The sequence below is a fragment of the Papio anubis genome, chromosome 13 (assembly GCF_008728515.1).
Source record: "Papio anubis isolate 15944 chromosome 13, Panubis1.0, whole genome shotgun sequence".
Classification (NCBI taxonomy): Eukaryota; Metazoa; Chordata; class Mammalia; order Primates; family Cercopithecidae; genus Papio; species Papio anubis.
In genome coordinates this window covers 86,433,529-86,460,320 of record NC_044988.1, presented here as the reverse complement: position 1 = coordinate 86,460,320, position 26,792 = coordinate 86,433,529, and the positions used below count along the sequence as shown (strand labels likewise).

At 42.5% G+C, this 26,792-nt stretch overlaps 1 protein-coding gene across 3 annotated transcripts in view; it reads left to right on the top strand.

The window, feature by feature from the left end:
- The window catches only part of ASTN2 (astrotactin 2), a 1,032,132-nt gene that overhangs the window by 433,151 nt on the left and 572,189 nt on the right, over positions 1–26,792 (top strand). For 2 of the 3 annotated variants that reach the window (XM_017949334.2, XM_017949331.2), the window contains 3 exons: positions 13,664–13,748; positions 14,265–14,339; positions 15,109–15,246. In XM_017949334.2, the coding sequence (XP_017804823.2) occupies positions 13,664–13,748; positions 14,265–14,339; positions 15,109–15,246 (298 nt within the window). The remainder of the gene's footprint in view (positions 1–13,663; positions 13,749–14,264; positions 14,340–15,108; positions 15,247–26,792) is intronic. The other variant, XM_017949333.2, reaches the window with a different exon arrangement.

The following is a 26,792-nucleotide window of genomic DNA, read 5'->3' as shown; positions in this document are numbered from 1 at the left end:
TGCAGTCCCAGCTAATCAGGAGGCGGAGGCAGGAGAATCGCCTGAACCCAAAAGGCGGAGGTTGCAGGGAGCTGAGATCGTGCCACTGCTCTCCAGCCTGGGTGACAGAGCAAGACTTTGTCTTAAAAGCAAACAGAGAAACAAACAAATAAAAGAACTTTTAAGAAGAAAGGAAGGAAAGGGGAAACTGATTTAACAGGAAATGACTGTACTCTTTTTTGGTGACACCTTTACATGCTATGTCTTATTTCATCTTCATATTGAACCTTCAAGTAGACAGACCATACTTTTTCTCTTTTATATTTGTGGATAAGGACATTAAAGTGGATTTGGGGATTGTACTTGGACCTCTCTGACTCTAAACTCAAGTTATTTTTGCTGCAGAGCATTCTAAAAGAAAAGAAGACATAGAGAAAGTCAAATAGTAAAGAACATAGACACAGAGAGTGAGAAAGAAAAAACAGAAGCAGAGACCAAAGAGAGAAACCGAGGCTGTGACAAAAACGCCAACTTGAGAAACAGAAAGAGAGACAGAGATGAAGAGAAAGAGAGAAAACATAAAGCAGAAGCAGGGCAGGGGGCCAGGCACAGTGGCTCACGCCTGTAATCCCAGCACTTTGGGAGGCCGAGGCAGGTAGATCACCTGAGCTCAGGAGTTTGAGACTAACCTGGCCAACATGGCAAAACCCTGTCTCTACTAAAGTTACAAAAATTAGCTGGGCCTGGTGGTGGGTGCCTGTAATCCCAGCTACTTGGGAGGCTGAGGCAGGAGAATTGCTTGAACCCAGGAGGTGGAGGTTACAGTGAGCCAAGATTACACAATTGCATTCCAACCTGGGCGACAAAAGCAAAACTTGGTTTAAAAAAAAAAAAAAAAAAAAAACCATGAATATAATCAGAAATTAGATTAGCAAAGTGAAAATTAGCTGGGTTCAGCTGAATGTACACATTATGTAAAACGGTATAATATTCCAGATGGAAGAGACTGGAAATGGCAATCCTCTTGTTTGCTGGGGAAGCTAACTGTGACCCTGACCATCTGCCTGCAATTGAGGCTGAGGTCACTCTGAGAAAGGAACCCCTCAGAAAGAGCACGCAATCCACCTTCTCTTTTTTTTCCTCAAATTCCTAACTAGAGAAAAGCAAAGGTCCCAGTTCTCTCTGACCCCTTCTGGCTCTCTAGACTGCCTTGTCTGATGCCATGGGCAGGACACACAGGTATGGCCCATTGCACTCAAAGTGCACTCCGGAAAATCATTAGTATTTTTGCTATAATTGTATTAATGGAATTTAATTTTAAATTCCCAAAGATAGCTGCTGCTTGGAAAAAAAATATCAATGAGTCTCTTCTGTGGAGTGACGAACCCTTTTGCAAAATGAACAATTACCCTTGGCTTAATTTATTTTGTATATTTCACTTTGCTGTTTCAGGTTTTGTTCAGGCGGGGAATTGAATTATTAATCATCATGTGTTCTGAACGGTTTAAGCATATATTTTATCCTCATGGCATTCTCATGAATAAGGGAGAACAGAGCTGTGTTCCCCATCTTTTAGGTCAAAATGATGAAACTCAGAGAGATGAGATGGCTTGAGTAAGACCACCCAGCAACTTGCAGGAAAAGAAAGTTCTAGGATCCCATGAAGTGGGCAACCACATAGCATGATCTCATCTGCATTCCTTTAAGCTCCTATAGAAGTATGGTAGATGGCCAAGTAGGGTCACAAAGAGCATTTTGATGAGACACCGGGTTGTGCTGAATTCATTCATCTTACATGGTACAGTTGTGGTGGGGGGCTCTGACTTCAGAGCCAAGCAGGTCAGGGTTCTAATCTTGACCCTGTTGCTTTCTTGCTAGATGAACTGAGGTCAAGTCATTGAACACTGTCGGGCTTCAGTTTCCTTCTGTGTAAAATCAGGATATGAGCACCTGCTTCACAGGGTGGTTAGGTGGCTTAAAGGCAAAATGGTGGATCAAAAGTGATCATGATTAACAAACTTCATGAGCATCTCTCAGTATCTGCCTTTTTCTAAGTGATAACTAAGAGGTCTGGAATAAGAACCATGGTCAGGAAAGAACATTAAAGCCACCAGCTCCCTAATAATAGTCACAGCAATAGCAGGTGATACTTATGGAGCCCATTTTTTGTGTTGCTCAATGAGAAGGGCTGGCATGATTAACTTAGAAATAAGGAAGCTAAGTCTTGGGTGGAGACAGGAAGTTTTACAAAGTCACTGAGCTATTGATTGGCAAATGCATAGCTCTACTTCCATTCTGACTCCAGTGCCTGTCTTCTCTGCTTTTAAACTTGTCTCTCGCCACCCTCACAGCTGAATTCCACATCTGGGAATGACTAGAGTAGTTCCCCCTCATCCACCATTTCACTTTCTACATTATCTGTTACCCACAGTCAACTGCGGTCTGAAAATACTAAATGGAAAATACCAGAAATAAACAATTTATAACTTTTGGGCTGCATTCTGAGTAGTGTGATGAAATCTCACACCGTTTTGCTCCATCCCACCAGGATATGAATCATTCCCTTGTCCATAGTATCCACGCTGTATATGCTAATTGCCAGTCAGTCACTTAGTAGCCATCTCAGTTATCAGATCTGTCAAGGTGTCACAGTGCGTATGTTTGGATAATCCTTATTTTACTTAATTATGGCCCCAATTGCAAGACTAGTGATATCAGCGGATTGTTATACTTGTTCTATTTTATTTTTATTTATTGTTCTTAATCTCTTGTTGTGCCTAGTTTATAAATTAAATGTTATAGATATGTACATATAGGACAAAAACATAGTAAATATGGGTTCATTAATCTGTTCTCACACTGCTATAAAGAACTACCTGAGACTGGGTAATTTATGAAGAAAAGAGCTTTAATTGACTCACAGTTCCACAGGCTGTACAGGAAGCATGGCTGGTAGGCCTCAGAAAACTTACAATTATGGCAGAAGGTGAAGGGGAAGCAGGCACAATCTTCCCATGGCAGATCAGGAGGGAGAGAGAGAGTGAGGGGGCCCAGTGGAAAGAGTTGCCCTGGTTGAGAACCTAGAGCAGAGACCCTCATGGGACCTGGCTGGCAGCCTCTCAGCAGCCTGGCTACCCCACCTGGGTTGCACACATGAGCTGAGCCAACACCAGTCAGTCCCCATGTAGCCTTGACTAAGGCTACATGCTTTTAAACAACCAGATCTCGTAAGAACTTACTCGCTATCATGAGAACAGCAAGGGGGAAGTCCGTCTCCATAATCCAGTCACCTCCCTCCAGGTCATTCCCCCAGCACTGGGGATTACAACTCAACATGAGATTCAGTTGGGGACACAGAGCCAAACCATATCAATAGGGTTCAGTACTATCCACAGTTTCAGGCGTCCACTGGGTGGGTTGGAACTCATCTTGTACATAAGGGGCACAACTGTATTTTTGCAGAGGGGATGTGGCAGTTACCAGGGACTGCTTCTTCATACCTGCAGAACCAGGGCAGGATTCCTCAGTGCACATTAAGCTTCTGTCTGTGCCTGCAATGTACCCCACTGATCCAGCAAAGCAAAAGGGCCCACCATTTTCCATGCACACTGTGGCCTGCCTTGGTCCCTGTTGTTTTCTCTGTAAAACTCTTAATTCCCCCTGGAAAGGGAGTCAATGCAGCCTGGGAACAGCAGCACCATCTCTGGAGCGGCACAGTTGCTGGATGGATTCCAGTTCTGGCTCTGGCACACTTGACTTTGTGACCTTCAGCAAGCAGGGTACTACCCCTCTGGGCCTCTATCCCCTCGTCTGCAAGATGGGGTTAGTAATAGAGCCTACCTCGTAGGTTTGTTGGAAGGATCATGTGAGTTAATCTAAACAAAGAACTTCCCACACTGCCTGGCAGGTAGTTATCCCTGTGAGTTTCCTCTTATTATTACTCTTACCCTCCCTTTTCATTGATAAGCCCCCATCCGGGGCAGAGCTCAACAATCCTCTCTTGGGCTCCTATACCTTTTTGTGCACACTCCTCTTTTAGCCTGAATCACACCTTGTGCAGTGATGTACTTTCCTCCAAGTCTTCCTACGCCAATGCCAGCTGTTTGAAGGTAGGAAAATAGGATGGATTCATCTCTCTGCCTCCATCTCCCCTGTGCCAGGTATAGAGGAATTATCCAGAGAAGGGTAGCTGGTCCGTAGCAGTAAGATCTGGAACAGAGATGAATCGGGTCGGGAGGAGAAAAGGAGGAACTAACACAGCAGAAAGCCTGGAAGGGCAGCTGCAGCCCAGAGGGGCAAGGGCACAAAATCAAGGAGGAAACGTGACTGCAGGGGGGTGGGGGGGGGGGAAGCAGCCTGGACAACAGCACAGCAAGGACAGCAGTGCTGGCAGCAATCACGATAACGACACTACAACATAGCAAGTGCTGCCTACACGTCTGGCAGTGCAGTAACTGTTTTTAATATATTGTCTGCAATCCTTGTGACAATTTTTAAAATTGGGTTTAAGATGCCCATTTTCTGATGAAGCCCAGAGCTGCAGTGATTGATGCAGGCCACAGAGGATCCAGCTTCCAATGGCCTTGGTTGCCAGGCCGACGCCTTTCCCTTACCAGGCTGTGTCCCTTTGCTCTCCATGCCTTCCCAGTGCATCTGAGAAGCTCAGAGGTTGCAGGGCTCTGGGGTACAGTGAGGGTGGGGAGAAGCCAGCCTCTCACCAGCAGGCTCAGCTCTGTGCATGCATGTTAAGCATCCTGTGTTCATAAACTGAAGCCAGATCCTTCTGGATTGTTGGAAATATCTGCTCTGTGTCCATTCCAGGCTATTAGTGAGATTTCTTCACCCCACTCCATCCTTAATCAGCCATGATTTTGCAGGAAGCTCTTTGCCACATGTTTTTCTCCTAGACACTAATACTATATAATCGTGTGTGTGGTGCACTCAGAGGTGGAAGAGGCTAGAAAGAAAGGGAATGGGGCCAGTGGAAAAGGTTGCCCTGGCTGAGAACCTGGAGTGGGGGCCCTCATGGGGCCTGGCTGGCAGCCTCTCAGCAGCCTGACCACCCCGTATGGGCTGCCGACACGAGCTGAGCCAACACCAATTAGCCCCCATGTAGCCTTGATTAAGGACTCTAATCTCTATCAGACCTGATCACCAGCCTGTGCCACCAGAACCTTTCAGCCTCTGATTATTTTTTCTTTGTGCTCTCAGAGGCATGCTGATGAATGACAATGAGGGGCTGGCAGCTACAATGCAGAGTCCACATTTGTGTCAGTGCTTTGGAAAGAGCAAGGTTTGAAGGTCTCACACCAGCAGTATAAGGAAGAAAGGGACATCAGAGACACCCATGTGAGGTTGCTCAGATGTTAAGACTAGCCTCCTCACTATACAGATAGAGAAACTGAGCCCTAGGGAGGGAGAGAACTGCCTCAGGTCACACAACACATTTGGCTGAGTAGACTTATAAAGAATCTTCCTTATTTCATAAAGCTTCTAATTATATCCTCTTGTTATTTCACTCGAATCATGTTCTTTGCCTACCAAGCCTCCATCTCCCCAAGCCCCCAAACTTATCCTGCTTCCTGAATCACAAGGGAGATGCTGATTTCAAGAAACAAGACCAGAATATATTAGAAGAAGAATCAAGGGCTAGAATTTGAACAAGATTTGGAAAAGTGGGATATCCAAATACTACCTACTCATTTTACAGATGGGAAGGCTGAGGTCCAGAAAGGTAGAATGATTTGCAGAGGATTCAGGGCTGTAAAATGTATCCCCTGATGACATTACTTATACTCAACACTGCCCAAATTATCTCATTCTTTTACTAAATAATTGTTTGCCACTTAATTTTCCCTTTTCTCCTTTCCCTCTTACTTTCATCTGTCCTTCATTGACTTTGTCTCTCTCTAGGGCTCAGTCTTTGCTTGAGTGGGATCTCTGAGTGGTACCCATGGGTAGAACCAAGGCAGACCTGCTGAAAGAAGCTTCAAAGGGTCTGAAGGTTGGTCTCAAGAGACCCTGCTCTTACCAGTAGACTCAGAAAAAATTGGAGCATAAAAGCCACAGGGAGGTAGAGTTATTGATAAGGTTGGAAAAATTGGCTGAGGCCAATGATGAAAGACTTTGAATGCTAGACTGGTATATATGACCTCTACCCTGAAGGTAACTGAAAACCACTGAGAGTTTTTGGGGAAGGCCATGGGTACAGATAACTGTTCTTTGAAAAGATAACTGGCCAACAGTCAGATTGGATGTAGGAACACGGAAAATAGGTTCATAGCACATGGACAATGCTGAGGGCCTGAACTAGGCCAGTGACAGAGAAGACAGATGGGAATAAATGGGTCTGGATAAAACCAAAGAGGTAGAGTCAGTGGGATTCAGATATCGTTCAGATGCTGAGGGTACAAAATAGGGCCCAGTTAGAAGTTTTTCTGAAGTTTTCAATTAGGAAATAAAGTGGTACCATTACTCATAGAGATGTGGACATCTAGGTTTAAAGTACATCAGAAACTTTTGCCAAAATAATGCTGCATATCAATCACATTTTATTGTCAACAACTATAAGTAAGCATCTTTTTCTCCTTTGTCACGCATCTGGGTGGACTGATCTAGCCAGCACTCAGCTGCCCTTGGCTCTAAGCTGAGGATGAATCCAGATCGGTTCCACACATCTCTCTTCCTTCACGGACCAGCCACAGCCTGGAGGTGTTCTTTCTCATGGCAAGAGGCAGGAGTGCAAAACACAAAGCCTATCCACATAAATACATTTGAAACCTTGATTATTTAAGTCCCAGATGTCATCATCCCATTGACCAAAGCAAGTCATATGCCAAGCCTGAAGACAAAGGGCAGGAAAGAAAATGTACTCTTCCCACAATTAACCATGGCAAAGAAGCAAATGCATGATTAAGTACTGCAGAGAAATGACCCTCAGTGTCTCACACGTGATCACTGTCAAAGGCAGCTGTCCTTGTTATTGTCCTTGTGGTTATATTTATTGTTGTGATGTTTATGGTGGTGTAAGCGAGCATGAGCTTTGGAGACCTGGCCCTATGACCTAGGGCAGGTGACTAGTCGAGTCTCAGCTTCACTTTCCTCATTTTACAAGGAGGGCATCAGTACCTTCCTCCTTGTACCAGTCACGGCTGTGACATGCAATGACACATGTCAAATGTCACACACCATTTTTAGCACAAAGCAGACCCTCATAATGTTATGCCCAACCCATGCTTTGCCCACTACGTGTCTGGCCTTGAGTTGAGTTACAGAGATACAGAGGTGAAGAGGCCCAAGGTGGCCCACTTGGAGTCAGAATGGGGAAGAGTGCCATGTTTATTGCTCTGAGGGCCCAGAGAGATGCCTTTTCAAACCACAGTGACAAGAAGAGTAAATAAGAAAGTGAACAGCAGGCAGCGTCCCTGGCCGGTGGTGATAAGTGATGACTGAGTTAGAAGCAAGCGAAAATGGAATCATAACAGAATGACAGGGTTTGGGGAGGGGAGTCAGACAGCCAGGATGGCTTATGAAGGAGGCTTTGCACTCTCATGGGCAAGCCATGAGCTCCTCTGTGCTGCTGGGATGGAGGAGGCAGCGGCCTCTAGCTTATGCCTTGTCCGTACCCATACCTCCTTCAGCAGGGCCTGCCATGGACACAGGTAACATGTCTTCGTAGCTCTGGAAACCCAGGAACACCTTTGGGGATTATCTCATTCAAACTGCCCTCAACTTCTGCAACATAGTTAGATCTCATTTCACAAAATATTTAAAAATTAGCTGGGAATGATGGCACGTGCCTATAGTTCTATCTACTTGAGAGGCTGAGGCAGGAGGATCTCTTGAGCCCAAAAGCTCAAGGCTGCAGTGAGCCATGATTGCGCCACTGAACTCCAATTTGGGCAAGAGAGCAACACCCTGTCTCTAAAACAATAATAATAATAATTTAAAAAAAAAAAAAACACCCCAAATTACAGATAAAGAAACTGTGGTCTTTTGGGTTTTGCGAAGGGCATACCTTGGATTTTTGACCATCCTTCATTCTAAACACCTTTCCTTCCCACTAAAACAGCATAGTGGACGGGCCCCTCCTACCCAAGAACAATAATTGTATGGACTCAAACAGCCGTTGTGTTCTCAGCAAGAAGAAATGTGCCAAAGACCGTGCTGAGGATTTTTCAAATACAGCACTTGATCCTTTCCACAGGTATATGATACCAGCTCCAGTACAGATCAAGGAGACAGGCTCAGGGAGAGAAGAAGCAATGTATCAGGTTCTTACAAACTTGAAGTGGCAGGCAGATCCAGGATTTGAATGCAGTACATGATGATTTCATGGCCCACCCACACTCTGAACCATTTCACCAGCCTACTGGCCTTATGTGATTAACAAGAAGGCACTGTCCTGTTTGGAAGAGCCTCACAGGAGATGAACACAGATGGTTCATGATCAAGGCGTTCTGTTGTTTTTACCCAAGAGTTTCTGGACTGAGAATGCATACAACATAGAAAGAGACCTCAACCAATGGCAGCCAGGAGACATGAAGAGTAAATCTTTTAAAATCAACGCAACTCATCTACTGCTGATAACACAGTTCTGGTAACTAGCCAGATAGAAAACCATCTAACTGAATTCCCTTATGAGAACCAATATAACGAAGAGAGTGAATTCTTTTTTTAGGTCTCCATTATTAACAACACATAACTGTATGTCTTTAATGCACTTACGGGCATTTCAAATTCATTTTACTGTTTAAATAATACCCGTTTGTAAATGCTCTCATTTTTAGAAAACTTAGTAATATCAAAAAAACCTTTTGTACAAAAAAATTGCTACAAAAGGCTTCAGAATGCATTGAACTATTGATACCACCAATGCAGCAAAAGGACACTGAAGTGGCGGCCAAGAGCCCTGGGTTTTCATCCCGGCTGGCCCAGAGGCTAGGCCAGTGATTTGGACAAACTCCTTTACTCTCTTAGCTTGAGTTTCTTCTTCTGAATAATGAAACTGGGAAAGTTTGAACTAGCTGGTCTTGAAGGGTCTTTTCTACTCTGATGTGAAATAAAATTCTATTTTGGACCTTTCATCAGCACTTGTGTTTGCACTCTTTGTTTCCTTGGCAAATACCTATCTTGGATGTAGAAAGTTTCTTCCAGTCCTCAGCAGAGTCATCATTATTCTAAATGAACTCAGCCTAAATTCATGATAATCATGATATATGTATGAATTCACTAATTCATTCATTCATTCATTCATTCAGTAAATGACTTGCCAACCCTTTATCATGCACTATACTAATTATTAGAATACAGGATGATTAAGAAAATGTTTTTGCCATCAAGAAATTCCCAGCTTAGTGGGGGAACAGGCAAGTAAAAATTATTGCCCTGTTCCATTGGCATAGGCATTACTATTGTGAAATATATCCCTTTATCTATTTAGCATTTATTTACTGAATCCCTACTCTGCACCAGGCAATGCAGGAGGTGCTGAGATGCAGTAGTGAGCAAGGAAGGTACTAAAGTTATAGGGATAGGGAGTGTGGGAGTTCACAGTCAGCCCGGTTACATGTATCCCTGGAGAACTGTTCTTTGATGGCCTTGCTGCTCTGGGTGTGCAGAAGCAGAGTTGAAGAAAGGACTCACCCAGGGAAGAGGTTAATTACCCTCCGCTGTGGCTGTCAGAGGCTTTGCACCTGACAAGAAGGAAATGCCTGGTTGCAAATAGTGGAGATTTAGCTGAGCCAGCAAAATAGGAAACAGGAGTCAATACAGCCAATACCTATGGCATTGATGGAGATCTTGCTAGAGACCCAGGCGGCTGCTAAGAATTATTGCAGCTGAAACTAAAACAAACAGTATCCAGAAAGCAGAGGTTAGGGATTTGGAAAGGCAATGCAAACAGCTGACTCTTGGTGCTCAGAACTGATGTGTGATCTACTCCAACCTTCCGTTTTACAGAAGGAGAAACTGAGGCCCCAAAAGGAGGTAATCTGTGTCTCTACATGTCTAATATGTAAGGAGTTAGGGGTGATAGTTTTGTCTAAATGTAAATATATATCAGAACCCAGTGGCCAGCTTGGAATTAAAGGGAAGGAAACACTTTTTTTAAATTCAACTTTTATTTATATAGGGGGTACATTTACGGGTTTGTTACATTCATATGTTGCACCCATGTAGTGTGCATAGTACCCAGAAACTCACTTCTTCACCATCAACTAGTTGTCACCTGAGCCACTAGCTTTATTCTTTACTATTTCAATTTGTTCTTACATCAGCTCTAGGAAATGGACATTGCTATCATCCCTATTCTGTAAATGAGAAAGCTGAAACCAAAAAGCTGACTAAGGCCACACAACTAGGGAGAGAGCAAGAGGATGGGACCGTGTCCACCAGCTGCTAGCACTCAGGGGCTTTTCCGTCTGCCTACTTTCTGTTCTCCAGGCAGCCTCATGGGGGTCTCCAGGGTGAATGCCTCTTAATTGCAACATATGTATTTGTTGTATAATGAGCATCAGTAACTAATGATCCATTGTGAGTCAGGGAAAACTTGCCTAGTAAGCACACAAGGAGGAAAGAAAAACATAGCAGCACCCTTTTTCTGAATAAATTTCTCAATCTCACCAGTATTTCCAAAACCGAGAGAAAGAGGAAAGAAGTGAACTGTGCTATCTCCTGCAGGTCACTGCAGGAGAGACAGGGACCTCAGCCTTTGCCCTTTCCATAAAGAAGAGGGATCCTCCTTGCTGGCCCCTCCTCGCCCACCCCAGCCTGACTTCCTACTCCTTTGCCAGAGGTAACCATTTTACCTCTGCCATTATGAATCATGAGGCCTGTGGCTTGTGGCAGATCATAAATCAGTCCAGGGAGTCTCGAGGACAAATCCCAGGACTTTTAATCTTTAATATTAGACGTGTTTAAAGTGGTGAATATTTCATGAAGGGACTGTTGCATTTTAACACATCATTAGTGACTCCTGCCCCTCCCCGCTTTGGTAAATTATTTTCGTCCACATTCAAGGCTCTTAGCCTTTTCCTTCCATTCCCCTTACCTCTGGCAACAATCAGTTCATTAGGCAGCCATACTTACAGCACTTCCACTTGGTGGAAGACCCTAGGCGTGACGTTGCAGGGGAGGAGTACAGAAACCATTTTTACCTGTGAGCAAACCCTCCTTATTTTCCAGGGAAGCAGATAAGAGGAAAAGGACCTGTCTTCTGTCTCTCCTTGTGTCTTTCAACAACCTCATTCTGCATATTTTGAATACTATCTCTGACCCATTCTTCACTCCATACTCTGTCCTACTACCATTTTTTGTTCAGGCAGCATTCATGAAGTGCAGGCTATTTGTCAATAGGTGCTGGGAATACAAAGATTAAGCAGCAGTGTCATCTATAAAACAAGTTACAGTGTTTTGAAACACTCAGAATGCTTCATAGAAGGTCAAATATATAACATTTACAGTTCTTCAGAGAGAACAGTAATTTTACTTGATGAATACATACATTTCAGAATCCAGAGTTAAGGGTGATAGTTGTAGAACCCGTGTTACCCTAGTATTCTATTTACTACAATGTTGTGTTTTAGTTGTATAAAGTTGAGAAAATCCTGATTCACAAAATATGTAGTTGCAAATAGCATGAGCTTGTTGGCACCTTGACTCATCCTCAGTATCCTTTTAGATGAAACAAAGATGACAGGAGATTATTTTTTTTTCCCTGAAGCCTGGATAAAATAAGTTTATCTGGCAACTGATACTTTCTTCAGTATCCTAAATTCTGGCATATGATATCTGAGTGTTTATTCTTGTTTTTGTATTTTTAAAAATTTAAAAATAAAACCTTTAAGAAAAAGTAAAATATAAAATTTGCATAGTCCCAAAATCTCTGTGAAGTAATACATTTCCATGGACATGATTTGAAAACTTTTGGGTCCTATCTATCAGGATCACTGTAGGATCCAAGGGTGACAGGTTTATCTGTGTGTGTGTGTGTGTATGTGTGTGTGTGTGTGTGTGTGTCTGTGAGAGAGAGACATACAGAGAGAGAGAGAAAATGTGATTACAAGAAGATGAGAAAGAAGACAAGCCAACCTCATTAGCCTGGAAGTTTACCAGAGTCATAACAGATAGTTGATTATTCATTCAACTCATATTGTTAAGCACCAACCCTATTCAAGGCAGTAGGCAAAGCCAGGGCGGTTCCTACCAGCATTTCCCAAGAGGTTTTCCATAAAATTATAATCCTGTGAGTCATTCCACCAACAAGGCTCCCAAAGGAAAATAAGTTGGTGAAAATCGTGTATGTATCACCCTGATGGAGAATCACACTACACTGGCTTTAAGGAATGGGGTAGTATTACCCAAACACATTTTTAAATAGAATCTATTTTTGGTAAACCATCTTTAAGCATCCCACAAATACACCTTAGAGAAAAAAGCAGTAACTCATTAAATCAAAAAATGTTTCTAGGCCAGGCACGGTGGCTCACACCTGTAATCCCAGCACTTTGGGAGGCTGAGGTGGGCAGATCACTTGAGTTCAGGAGTTTGAGACTAGCCTGGCTAACATGATGAAACCTCATCTCTACCTAAAATACAAAAACTAGCTGGGCATGGTGATTCATGCATGTAATCCCAGTTACTTGGGAAGCTGAGACAGGAGAATCACTTGAACCTGGGAGGAGGAGGTTTCAGTGAGCTAAGATCATGCCACTGCACTCCAGTCTGGGCGATGGAGTGAGACTCTCAGTCTCAAAAAAAAGAGAAAAAGAAATTCTATACCTTAAGTATACAGTAGAGAATAAATGACAACAACTGGGAGTAGGACAGAGAGATTCTGAAATCACTTCTAGGATTCTGGACTCTGAAGATATGCTAGGAAATGGGACATATGCCACTTGAAATGAACTTGGCCAATGAGAGAATGTACTTAAGGCAGTGTGTAATGCTAGCAAGCATTCATGCAACCAAGCGTAAGCCATGGCCTGAAAAAAAATAATGGATGGATGGATGGATTCATGAACGAATGGATGGAAGGGAAGGAAATGAAAAAGAATGGCAAGAGAGAGGGAGAGGAGAAAAGAGGACAAGAGAAGAGATGGCAGTAGAGGGAAGGGGAGGAGGGGAGAAACAATTTTAAAATGAAAAACAACCCAAAATAAAACCAGGAGACTACAGACAGCATTTTTCTGAAGGGGGAAATCAAAGGTTTCTTGGAGATGGTGGCATTTAATTTGGGATTTATGGAAAGTGAAGACCTCTCCATTCAGATGGAGATAACTCAGTTTTGTGATTATGCCTCTAGAGTAAATGCACTTTATCGTAATTTTAATATTTGAAAGGACGACCTCCATTTGTAGCCACCTGATCACTTCCTGTTTCCCTGTCTTAAGTTGTGAGCTCCTTCAGCGGCTGGATTACCACTTTGACCTCTGTATCTCCACTGCTGAGCTGAGCACCTCTCAGAGTGTGACCAGGACTTGTTGAAGGAATAAATGAGTGAATGAACAAAGGAGTAAACTCTGTTAACCACAGTGGTCAATGGACCAGATTGCCCTCTTTCCATGTGCCTTTTCTAAAACTAAGCAGCTCACTTCATATAAGTCTTAGGAAAACAGGCAAACCGGGGAAAAGCCTATTTGGGGAGACTCTACTTCACAATAATTGTTTTTCTTTTCACTTACAGGAGAGTGCAGCTGCTATGAAGGCTATGCCCCTGACCCTGTTCACAGACACCTGTGTGTGCGCAGTGACTGGGGACAGAGTGAAGGGTGAGTGACAAAGGGCTTTAGGTCCAGGACAGTGCAGGACCGAGTTTTACCTCCTCTGTTGTGTTACCAGAGGCCCCAGGCATCTCCACAAAGAAGACTCTTTCTCTGCAACAGTAGTGTTCCTGCAAAACCCAATGGGAAGTAGTGCTCCTGCAAAACCCATGGAATCACATTTTAGTATTAAAGGTACATGATTGATGAATATTCTAGAGAACAAAGGCTGACATTTAAGTCACCCACGCAAACAAAGTAGTCAGTGAACACTTTCTTAAGTGGACTGACAAAGAAAAAGAATAACATTTTCAAACAGACTCCTGAATGGACATGTACACTTTATGAAAGTGCTGAATCCTTCTATAAATTGGAGACATTCTTTTATAATATAAATAGTCTTGCCCAATAATTATTTCTGCAGAATGTGGTTGTTTGTAAAGCTGCTCTAGAGCAGTGGCCACGTGCGAATCCTACCTGCCTCTGACTAATGTCATCTCCTCTCCCCTCTCCTTCTTCCCGTAGACCTTGGCCCTACACGACACTTGAGAGGGGCTATGATCTGGTGACAGGGGAGCAAGCCCCTGAAAAGATTCTCAGGTGAGTTGGCTTTCTTGTTTGGGCATAATTCTGGGAAATGGAGAAAGGACTGATAGGAAGATGTGGTCATGCATCCTTAGACTATTGAGCCTGTGCTCTTCTGAGCTGCACTGAGTACAAAACAACCCTCCCTGGCACTAATGTACCATCATGGCCAAGGTTGCTATGGGAATCTAATTCCCATTTGTCTGGCAGCTAGACTTATAGACTCAGATACTTGAACTGGAGGAGACATTACTGATTATTAAGTCCAGTGGTTTAAAAATACTCTGTAACCATAGAACCTCTTCCCATCACCTCCACAAAATCTTGTGTAAAACTTCAATACACATGTAGATAAAGACATACAGCAAATTAAGTGGCAGAACTGGAAATCAGATTTTAGTTCAAACTGATTCAAAGTCCGTGCTCTTAACCTTTGTGCCAGACTGTCCCTGCTGACATAGCAGTTGCTTGTGGAACTCCTGCTGTATGTCAGGACTGCTGGAAAATCAGAGCGGCAATGGTCCCTATCCTCACGGAGTCCACTAGTAAATCACGAAAAGGAACTTAGTAACACAAAGCAATTCATGAGCTAAATGTTTTAACAGATTTGAGAAATGATCATCCAGTTCTGGAGAAAGTTGGCCGACATCATTCCTTAAATAATGCAGGGGACATGGGTGGAGAATTAGGAAATTGCCCTAGAAGGGATGGGAACAGGGGCCCCTTTTGTCTGTTTGCTCTCTGCTTCCCAGGGAGTTCCCCAATGGAAACTCTTACATTGCAGGTCTACTTTCAGCTTGGGCCAAGGCCTCTGGCTTCCTGTCAGCAAAAGCTTTGTGGTTCCGCCGGTGGAGCTGTCCATCAACCCCCTGGCCAGCTGCAAGACCGATGTGCTCGTCACGGAAGACCCTGCAGACGTCAGGTAGGGAATCGTCTCCAGTTCTCTGCACAAGTACTTCTTAAAACCTTGGAAGTCCCCCTGTTGGAGTACCACAGGAACTCCTAAGGAGTGTTCTTGCTGTTTAGTTGACGTAAAGAACACTGTCAAATATTCCGTGCTCCTGAACTCTTAGATGTGACCTCCATCACTGTGTCTCAATGCCTTACGTTTCAACACTATTGCTTTCCTTTTAGATTTATATTAAATATAAGAGAGGCTGATGCATTATCTAGCTCATCACGAGATCATTAATGATCTTATCTTTACTTAACAGTATGTTGGAGAGTCACAAAGGCAACAGTTTAGAAAATGGGATGCTTTCTGTTGTAGTCCAAGGGATGTACTTTGGGCTAATTTATGAATTTTAAATGTTCAGGCTAAAGGCCAGGCGTGGTGGCTCACACCTGTAATCCCAGCACTTTGGGAGGCTGACGCAGGTGGATCACCTGAGGTCGGGAGTTCTAGACCAGCCTGGCCAACTTGGTGAAACCTGGTCTCTACTAAAAATACAAAAATTAGCCTGATGTGATGGTGCATGCCTATAATCCCAGCTACTTGGGAGGATGGCTGGAAAATCGCTTGAACCCGGGAGGCGGAGGTTGCAGTGAGCTGAGATCGAGCCACTGCACTCCAGCCTGGGGAACAGAGTGAGACTCCATCTCAAAAAAAAAAAAAAAAAAAAAAAGGTCCAGGCTAAATCTTTTGTTCTTAACTTATGAAAGCATGGAGACTACATTTCACTTTACATTATCCTGCAGCTTGTAGCTAACTTCATTATAGACTTACTCTACTGCGTACTAATTAGATGCTTACATATCATTCTGCCCCATTATGGTGCACTTCTCAAGGTCAAGGAAAATAACTTATTTAGCTTTTTAATCCCTAGCCCCTAGTACATATTGGACATCTATTAAATGTTTATTGATTTAATTAAGTCTGTGGTCTTAGATCTGATCTTAGCACTGTTCCGGAGCTTTCTAGTGGAGGGTTTATTTCTCTCAATTTGATTAGGGGAAGCATTCTAGAAATTTTGATGTTACCAAGAATAGAGTAGTTTTACTTCTAAGACTGACTTGTACACAGCTTATTGGCTCGTGAACTAGAACTATATCATGGCCCCCCTAACTACCAGTGACTGTTTTTCAACAGCTCCATAGTTGCCTTGGGTCATTCTAAATCACGATGCTATCAGTATTTCTATGGCATCTTGACAGAAAGCTCCTAGAACCCAACTCTCTTACTTTACAATGTTTTTACTCTCACCTTGTCAGCTTTCACTGGGAGGGATGAACTTATCATGCTTTTTTAGGCTATTAGCATTTCCCAAAAGAGGATGTTTTAAAAAGAATAGGTTTATAAAGAGATGGCACTTAGGGTATGACATAGCGATTACTAGGAACTAAAATAGCTTCACATACACATTCACCTACTGATTCATTGATATTTACCATTGTTTTCATCTTTGATAGAATTAAAGTATATGAGGTTTTAGTAAAGCATGTGCTAAGGTTTCTCTGCATTACATATTTTAAAGATAAAGCAAGGACCATCTGGTTTAAAAGACTATTCTTAAAGAGACACAGTTACTTTGTTAGAAATCAGCTGAAAAGAAAGTCTTGACTAGCTTTCCTCAGAGTTCTGTCCTGTTGACATTGCATCCATGATTTCAGTGGAGATTCAGATGATACAGCTCTCAGGCTGGCTGATGGGAACGCATACTCTGGAGTTGGATAGGGCTGCTTTAGAATTCCATCTCGACCAAGTGTGAACTGTGTCGTCACGGTGGCCAAGTTTAATTCTCTATGTTTTCGTTTATTTGTCTGCAAAATGGGGATAATAACAGTGCCTTCCTCACAGAAGGTAATAATAATAATCATAGTTCATATCCATTGATCATTTTCTAAGTGCCAAGTACTTCAATAGTATTATTACATTCTTACATCAGTTCCATGAGGTGGTGCTCATTTTTCAGATTCCAAAATAAATAAACAAACCTGAGGCATAGAGGCAATGCCTTCACTAGTAAGAGATGAAGCCACATTTCAATCCCTGATCTGCAACAGGGGATAAAAGATTGCAATCATCACCATTTGAGAGAATCTGCACTATGTAGATTCAGTTTTCCAAGCTGCACTAATAAACCTTGTTTGACATGACATTGCCCAGGCAAGCATATCATGGGCGTTTAGAGAATTAACAAGTTCCAGTCAGATGATATGTTAGAAATTTAATAAATAATAGATCATAATTATAGATAGCCAATAATACCGCCCTGGAATCACAACAGAGAGATTAGAGGAAAGACTACGCGGAAAAGCAGAGTTAAAGGAAAACGGAAGGTAAGCATTACAGTAGGATTGGAAAGGAAAGCTTGAACGTGCATTGCAAGTTGATTCTTTGATTTTTAATCTGTGATACATTCTTGGACAATTATGAGATCTCACACTAGAGTAGGCAGAACAACTTAGTAGTTAAATGTACAGACTGTGACTTACCAAGGCAGCTACATTTAAAATAACTAATGATAACAAATGTTAGGAAGGATATGGAACAACTGTGGCTTTCATATTTTTATAGTGCGAATAAAAATAAGTATGACCACTATGTAAACCTGTGGAGTGGTATCTACTAAAGTTGGAGGTATATATCTCCTATATCTCCTATAGCCCGTCAGTTTCACCCGTAAGGGTATGTATAACAGAAATATGGAAATGTGTACCACAAGTAGGACTTACAAAAATACGAATAGAAGCACTCATTTGTACTGCTAGAAAGCTAGAAAAAAAAATACAAATACTCATCAGCGAAAAATTAGATAAATAAATTATGGAATAATAACACAATAGAATATCTTTAAGAATGAATATGAAAGAACATAGTAACCATACATAGCACCTTGGATGAATCTAACAAATATAATACAGAATTTTGGAAACCAAACACAAAATAATATTAATATGTTTATATAAAAACAAAAAAACTAGTTTTACTAATTAGTAGAAAACTAATTTATGATGTTAGAAGAAAGGATAGGGATTACTTCTGGGCGATGGAGAGGGTGGTGACATGGGGAACTATGAGTGGGCTTATGTGATGCTGATAATGTTTGATTGATTGTTATGGCTGGTGGTTACATGAGTGTTTTAACTCTGTGAAAATTCACTGAGCTTCACACTTTTCTCTGTGTATTCTATATTTTGATTAAACATAAAGTTTATTGCCCAAGGGCATAGGCTATGGAACTCAAGCAAATTGCCTGAGTGCAAATCTTAGCTCCATCACTTGCTTACTGCAGGAGCTTTTCTGGAGCTGTTTTCTCCTTGAGAATAATGGAAATAAAAATCTCATAGCATATATGGAGTGATGAAGATTAAGTGATATATTACATGTAAAGCGGTGAGTTTGCTATGTGGTGAACTCTTTAGAAACGTTAGTTATCATGCTTATTATTGTAACATAGTGACTTTTGTTCTCTTTATCTTTTCATTACTTTCTCATGTTTTTGCTGAAAGGCTACATACAACCTATGGTGCATCTTAAAATCAATAGTTGCTCAGTATTGAGGATTCATATTAACCACTTTGTCATGGGCTTTGGGGGAGACTTAAATGAGTCTATAAATTCCAGTTCAGTATGCTAGGTCTGTGGCTTTATGTACATGGACATGGTTATAGAATGAATGAAGAATCACATGTGTGGTAAACATAGAGTGCCCTAGGGGACTGGAAAGGATTGGAAAAGAAAGATGTATCTGACTGAGGGAATTAGGCAAATATTTTCAAGAGAGAGAACATTGCCAATTAATCAAGAACTGTGGCTAAGCTTTGGCTTTGTGCAATCTAAGGTGAGGGGGAAGGCTTTCAAGTGTGAGAGGTTGAAGGGCAAAAGAAAACTCTCCCCTGGACAGCTCCCATTCTCCAGCCTATCCTAGCAGGAAGCTGCTGGGAATGAGATTTTTAGCATTTGAGACACTAATGATGCCAGCTACAAAGGTGGAAGAGCGAATCTCTAGCTGAATTGCATACAGATATATTTTAATTCTGAAAAATCTTAGCTGGACCCCTCCTATGTACCAGATACTGTGCCAGGTACCATAGGAATACAGAGATGAATACAGTCCACCTCTGCTTTCAAGAGTTTCATGACATAGCAAGGAGCATGAAACAAGAGACCAACTTGAGAGATGGAATAAAAGATGCTTGTGGAGGGAGAAGCATGACAAACAACGCTTATTACTGCATACTGGGCCTTCTTCACAATTTCACCTGGAGCAGGTTCTTCTTATAAGAGGAACATGAGAATAGCTATTATAGTTGGAATAATAATCACCCACAAAGCCCAGTTTTGGAGCCCCTCAGTCATTTTTCTGTGATCTCAACTCAATGAAAATGAAATGGTGAAAAACTGTTAATTCCTGAACAATGTTGAAAGAATAATGGGATATCAGAGTGCAAGCTGGCATGGCTCACTTGGTGACAGTTTTCACATTGACTTAGTTCTGAATAGAATTAGGAATGTCTCCTTGCTCTTTTGGCCTTTCAATTCCAAGTACTGAGAATTTACTGAACACCTACCATATTTTAAACTAAGTAATAGAGATATAAAAATAAGACAAAGATTTCAGGGCATTAAATGAGTCAAAATTGCAAACAAAAAATGTCATACTTTGTGACAGTTGAAGAAGATAGAGGGAAAGTTCAAGGCAGAGAAGAGACACAAAATCAGAGGTGGTCAAACCCACCTGGAGGTTGAAAGAAGGGACTCACAGCTTCTATGCCAAATTTTGAAGTATTAGCAGGAAGTCACTAGCTCACTGGTTTTCAAAATGTATTCCCTGGACCAGTAGCATTAGCATGACCTAGAAATGTATTAGAAATGTAAATTCTCATATCTAGGATAGTCTGATAATGATCCGCAAAGGTATCATCAGATCGTAACTCCTAGAACCTATAAATATTATGTTGTTTGGAAAAAGGGTCTTTGCAGATGTTACGCCACATCTTATCATAGGTTGATTATTCTGAATTATCTGGACAGGTCTGAAACACCATAATGAGTGCCCTTAGAAGAAAGAAGCACAGTGAGATGTGACATGCACAGTGGAGAGGCAGTTTGAAGATGGAGTTAGAGACCGAGTGAGGCAACCATAAGCCACAGAATGCCAGCTTCCGCCAGAAGCTGAAAGAGGCAAAGAAAAGATTGTTCCCCAGATGCTCCAGAGGGAGGACCACCTTGCTGACACCTTGATTTTTGCCCAGGCATACTGATTTCAGATTTCTGGTTGTTTGAAGCCACCCCAGTTTGTGGTGATTTGTTGCAGCAGCCACAGAATCTATGTAATAATACACCTGCTAAATTAGGTATTTTGGAGGTTGGCCCAGAATTCTGGTTGAAGAAATCCTCAGGTGATTCTAACGCTCACTAAAGTTTGAGTACAAATGCACTTGATATCAAAACAAGGAATGAATCACCTGGCTTAAGTAGAAAACAAAAGATATGAGGGCTTGAAAAGTCCAGAGTGCCAATGGCCTTTGGCATAGTAAGGTTTTTATGTTCCCAAATGTTGGGACTCACTATTCCTGTTTCTTTTCGTCCTTCACCTCTGTGTTTCTCTGGTACATTCTGTTTTTCTGTTTTTCTTTTTCAGGCACACTGTCACTGACCTCTCCAGGCGTACAACCACAATTAAGCATTGCCAAAGTAATGAGATGCCCCCTTTCCCAGTGGTTTATGCAGAAGTCCTGGTACTGAGGAATAGCAATAATCGCACATCCTTGCTTAGGTGGCACTGTTCCAAGTGCTTTACTGGAATAAGTTCATTTAATCTTCACTCATTATTAGCTCCATTTAATGCATGGGGAAACTGAGGCACAGAGAGCATTATGTACCTTGCCCAAGGTCACACAGCCAGTAAGTAATAGAACCAGGTTTTGAATCCTGAGAGTCTGACTCTTGAGTCCATGTTCCTCATCTCTAAGCTATGATGCCTCTCTTTGGTCTATTTTGGGATCTTTGCCAATATCCCACATCAATCTCTCAAGAGACAAAGCGCTCCAAGTAGCCAGACCTGGGTCACCAACTTTCCCTTGAAACCACGGTTGAATGAGGGGCACCTTAACCACCTGGATTGAGATCTCAGGTAAGATAGTTCCCCAGTGAAAAAGCAGGACAGGTAGAAAATAGATGTTGAATAAGAAAAACTCAAAGATATTTTATTCATGGGCAAGGCCCAGGGCCTTGAACTGGCAAAGTGTGGCATGCCTAAGAAGGAACTTTCTTTTTTTTTTGGAGACACAGTCTTACTCTGTCACCCAGGCTGGAGTGCAGTGGTGCCATCTCAGCTCACTGCAACTTCCACTTCCCAAGCTCGAGCTATTCTCCTGCCTCACCCTCCACAGTAGCTGAGATTACAGGCATGCACCACCACGCCTGGCTCATTGTTGTACTTTTAGTAGAGATGGGGTTTCACCATCTTCGCCAGGCTGGTTTCAAACTCCTGACCTTTTCAAAATGTCCCACCTCGGCCTTCCAAAGTGCTGGGATTCCAGGCGTGAGCCACCACACCTGGCCAGAAGGAACTTCCATTTCAGTTTGGCTGCAGTGTAGTGCCAATGGATGCATGGCAGTTGATGATGGGAGAGAAGGACAGCAGACAGAACATGCATGCTCTTTTCTCTCCCCTTCTCTCTTTTTTTCAGCTGTTAACCACCTGGACTAGCAGAGTCAGCAATGACTCTAGGGGTACTTGAGGGTAGTGTATTCACTCACTGCTCTAGGGTCCCCAGCAGATGTTCCTGTGTGACTGCTCCAGATACTGGAGTCTGGCTTGGGACTAAGCAGCACCCCTAGTCAGATATAGTGCATGCTGGAAACATGGGCCATGTATCTCCAGGTGCAATCCTCAACAAATGCACACCAGGTACTTCTCTGTGTAATGAACATTGTGCTAGGCTCTAGAAGTAGAAAAACCAGAAAGAGGAGTAGTAGGAAAGAGTGTAGAATTAACTTGAGCCAAGTTTGTTCACCTCTTTGAGCCTCAATGTCAGAATCAGGAAGATGGAGATTAGTGTGTTTTTCTCATACGGTGGTTATTAGGATGACATAATGTGTATAGTATTACTAGTACAGTATATTACATGTAACTGATGTTCAATGAATGAGAAGTTTTACAAGTAGTAGGAATTGTAGAATTATGGTACAGTTAAGGAAGCAACCATATGATGCAGTGTGGTCAGTGATTAAAAGATGTAGTTCATGGTACAGAGCAGTATAAAGAAGGGATGTGTGCCTCCTTTCTCTGGATCACATTGTGCATTGATGGCAAGGGCATTGATGGCAGAAGGGAGGGTTGGGGCACAGGACACGTGGAGTAGGCAGGATTCAGGGCTAGTCACTCGATGCATTGCATGGGGGCACTTGGCTTGCGAAGGATCCAGGCAGCAGAGTCTAGGGGGAAGGTCCTTGATACCGGTCTTACATCATTTGATATTCAAGATATCTCTCTCCTGTTGGAAGTGAGCGAAATTGACTTCTTGCCTTTGCAGCTCTGCAAGCTTTCATTAATGAGTGTGTGTGTGTATATGTGTGCATGTGTGTGCATGCATTGTAGGCAACCTAGAAGTGTGCTTTCCTTTTCAGTAGGCATGTTGATAGAGGGGTGGCTTCTTCAGGTAGAATCTCAAGTCCATCATGCTTCCTCTAAACTTTTCCTTTTCTCACGGATTACTCACACAAATGTTCCTTTCCCAAAGGGCAACAGAACTTTAATAGGGAACCCACTTACCTGCTTGAAACACAGAAGAGGTATTGGGCAAAGTGAATAGCATGGACACTGGAGCCAAACTGCTTAGGCTCAAATCCCAGCTCCACCACTGACTAGCTGACCTAGGGGTAAGGTAAATTCTGAACCTCAGTTTCCTATCTCAAAGATAACACACCCTCTATCTTTGAATGTTTTTTTGAGAATGGAATGAGATAACACATTTAACCTTTTAGCCCCATAGTCATTAATAATAATGACTAACATTTATTGATCACTTGCTTGATGTCAATGTCTAAGTGCTCTACATGTTTTCATTCTGACTCCTCATGACAACTCAATGATGTAGTTATTGTTACTTACAGATGAGGAAACTGAGGCACAAAGATGTTAAGTCATTCGGCCAGGCGCGGTGGCTCACACCTGTAATCCCAGCACTTTGGGAGGCCGAGGCAGGTGAATCACAAGGTCAGGAGTTCAAGACCAGCCTGGCCAAGATGGTGAAACCCCGTCTCTACTAAAAATACAAAAAAATTAGCCGGGCGTGGTGGCACGCACCTGTAATCCCAGCTACTCTGGAGGCTGAGGCAGAGAATTGCTTAAACCTGGAGGGGTGGAGGTTGCAGTGAGCCGAGATCGTGCTACTGCACTCCAGCCTGGGCAACAGAGCGAGGCTCCATCTCAAAAAAAAAAAAAAAAAAAAAAGATGTTAAGTCATTCATGCAAGGTCACATGGGTAGTATGTGGCAGAATCAGGATTTCAACTCAGGATGTTTTGTGAGTGCTCAGTAAATGCTGGCTGTTGCGGAAGAAGGGGCATTCTCTGTAAGATGGAGGAATAGGTTCATTGGACTTTATATCTTACTCTTTGTTGAGCATTTGGTCTATTAAGTGTGTGTGTTTTTTATGCAAGCAGGAGGTGAAATATTAAATGGGGAAGGGGAAAGACTGTGGGTAACTCACAGCTAGGTTCATGGAATATGGGCATTAGCATTTTCCTGGTACCTCCACATCGCTCCTTTTTTTTTTTTTTTTTTAAGAGAAAATGAAGCCCCTCTGAGAAACATTACTATAAAGGCCCGCACGCTTCCTCGCAGGTGGATCTACCCTATGCCCTCCACTCTTTCCAGCTCCACTGCCTGTCATTCAGCCAGTGAGCCTAGAGACACACATATTTTTCCCTATTTTAGTTTAGCAATCATAATAAAAGTGAAGTCTATTAGGATGAATTTCTGCCCAGGCTCGGTAAATCTCTTCAAACATTGTTCAGCACCAAATTTCTGTAAGTCTTCGCCACTGGGGAGACTGTAGCACGCACCAACTGTCAGCTCAGATAGAGGGCTCAAGACAGCCTCTGCTAAGTGAAACTCAAATGGAGACTTTGGAATATAAATATTGAAGTGACCCAGGCTGGATAAAGGGGAACCAGTTAGCTAAGCTTCTATCTCATATGCAGGAGATGCTAAATTATTAAAACTGTAATAAATGTAATAATAAATATTTGATGTTGAATTATAGAAAGCTTTGCAGATACAGTGAAACTGAGAAACGAGTTGTTATATCTGCATTAGAAGTTAAACACTTTTAAAAGGGGACTTCTGATGTTGAGACGAGTCTGCAGATCTTTAGATTAAAGAGAGAGACACCTGAAAGTATGATTTTTGGCACGTATGCTGGGCTGGGGGTCAGGATACCTGGGTTTGAAGCCTGACCCCAAGCTGGAGACAGTGATCAGTAGCATTTTTGGGCAGAGGCCTCCCGCTCAGCTTCCTGTAAGTGATCCTTACAGCCATCTTCTGATATTGAAGCTATTTTTATCTCCCATTTCACAGATGAGGAAGCTGACATTATAAGGCTTTAGGCAGCACAGATGGTAAAGGGATGGATTGGAATTTGAACATAGACTTCTGACCTGAAGACCGCATCCATCCACCCATTCATCATTCCACGGCACCTCCCTCACTTCCTGCATGGACGCCCGTTCTGCTCTGTATTCATCAGGATCGTTTCAGATTCAGGGGACAGAGACCCAATTCAAGTTAGCTTAATGACAACTGTATTGGAATGACATCATGGGAAGGACAAGAGATCAGCTCAGCCACAGGAATGAGGAAGATTGAGGGAGTTAGATGATATTAGGATTCTGTTTTTCCTCTCTGCATCATTCCATGACGGCTTCATTCTCTTCTATTGTATAACCACTTTCTTTCCGTACTCCCCATCTTGTCATGATAGGGGTTGTGATACTCATGACTCCCCAAGCTCTTTGTGACTCTTAACACCAGGGAGAAATAGTTCTCTTCCCTGAGTCTCCTTTTGAAAAATCCTAGAGAAGTCTGTCACATGTTAGAAGTCCAACCCTGGCTTAGTCATCTATCATTAGGGGACAGGGTCACAATGTACAGATACAGTCATGGAAATAATTGAGTGGACCATGAACTGCAAATCTATTCCAACCCATGTCTTCAAAATTCTCCCTGGATTTTGAAGTTTATTCCTCTAACAGGTTGCACTAAATCAAAGATGGCAGCCATTAACCAGCCTACATGCCAACTCAGATACATGGTTAGGAGCTGCCTAAGATATGCTGGGAAGGTTTCTGAGACTACAAACAGACTCAGCTGGGAAAAGTGTCATGATGAACTCATTTGCCCACCTTCAGTGTTGGACGAAGAGTTGTAACAGAAAGGTCATGTGTTTGCCATCTCTGAACTTGATGGTATTTAGAAGTCCTCCCTATTTCCTATGTCATGACCTCACTGTGTTCCCCTACAAAATGAAGAGATAACTTTTGTTGCTGAGACATGAGAGAAAGGACAGTCATGTGAATGGAGATGCCGAGGATGAATTTGAAATGGAACTGTCTTATCCACAAGTTTCCATCCATCTTTGCTATCTCAGAGGATATATTTGGATAATCTTATCTTGGTGCCAATACATTTCCTGAAATAAATTTCTGGCTTGTAGCAAAGTAAAGGCGTCCATGTAGGTGCTTCCTAGATACTGTCTGGCACTATCATTGTCACTTATATTAAAAGGGAGCACTCTAAGCTATAAACAAACTACCCACATCATAGGGCCCTTGAATTGTGTCCTATAGTTTCAAAGGCTTGTTTAAACAATTATAAACTCACAGACTGGAAGGGACCTTCTGATGCATATTTTCTATCCTCTGCCATTGCATGGACAGTCCTGAGTGATGGAATCTACCTTCTGCTGATAGACATCTCATTGCCTCCTGCTTCGTTGCCTGCCATGGTCTCACAGTGTTTCCTGGAAAGCCTCACTCTGTCTCACCTAAACAGGTCATATTTTCAATTATGCAGACAGCAGCTCAGGGACAGTGATCAAGATAAGCTAAAATGAGAAACCATTCTGCCTTTTAAGGCCCACTCATTGCAGCTGAGTAGAACCATGTTTCCCTTAGCGTATCTCACTCTGCCCAATAGGCATCAACCACCCAGTAGACAACATACACACTCACACACACACACATATGCACACATGCACACACCAGGGCAGTCTAGTCAGAAAGATGAGTTGGATATGTCAATGAATAATTAATTTATCTGTACCTTAGGTTTAACTCCTTTCCTTCTCACCAAACAAGGAGACTAATATCAAAGAGGATCCCAGCAAGAAACAGGTGGCATGCTCAGACTTGGGGAGATTTGAAAGGGGACTATGCACAAAATTGAGGGAAAGTTCCAGAAAAGCAACAAGAGATCTGCAGTGCCCTGTGGCGAGTGTCTGGGTCAAGGTGAGGGTG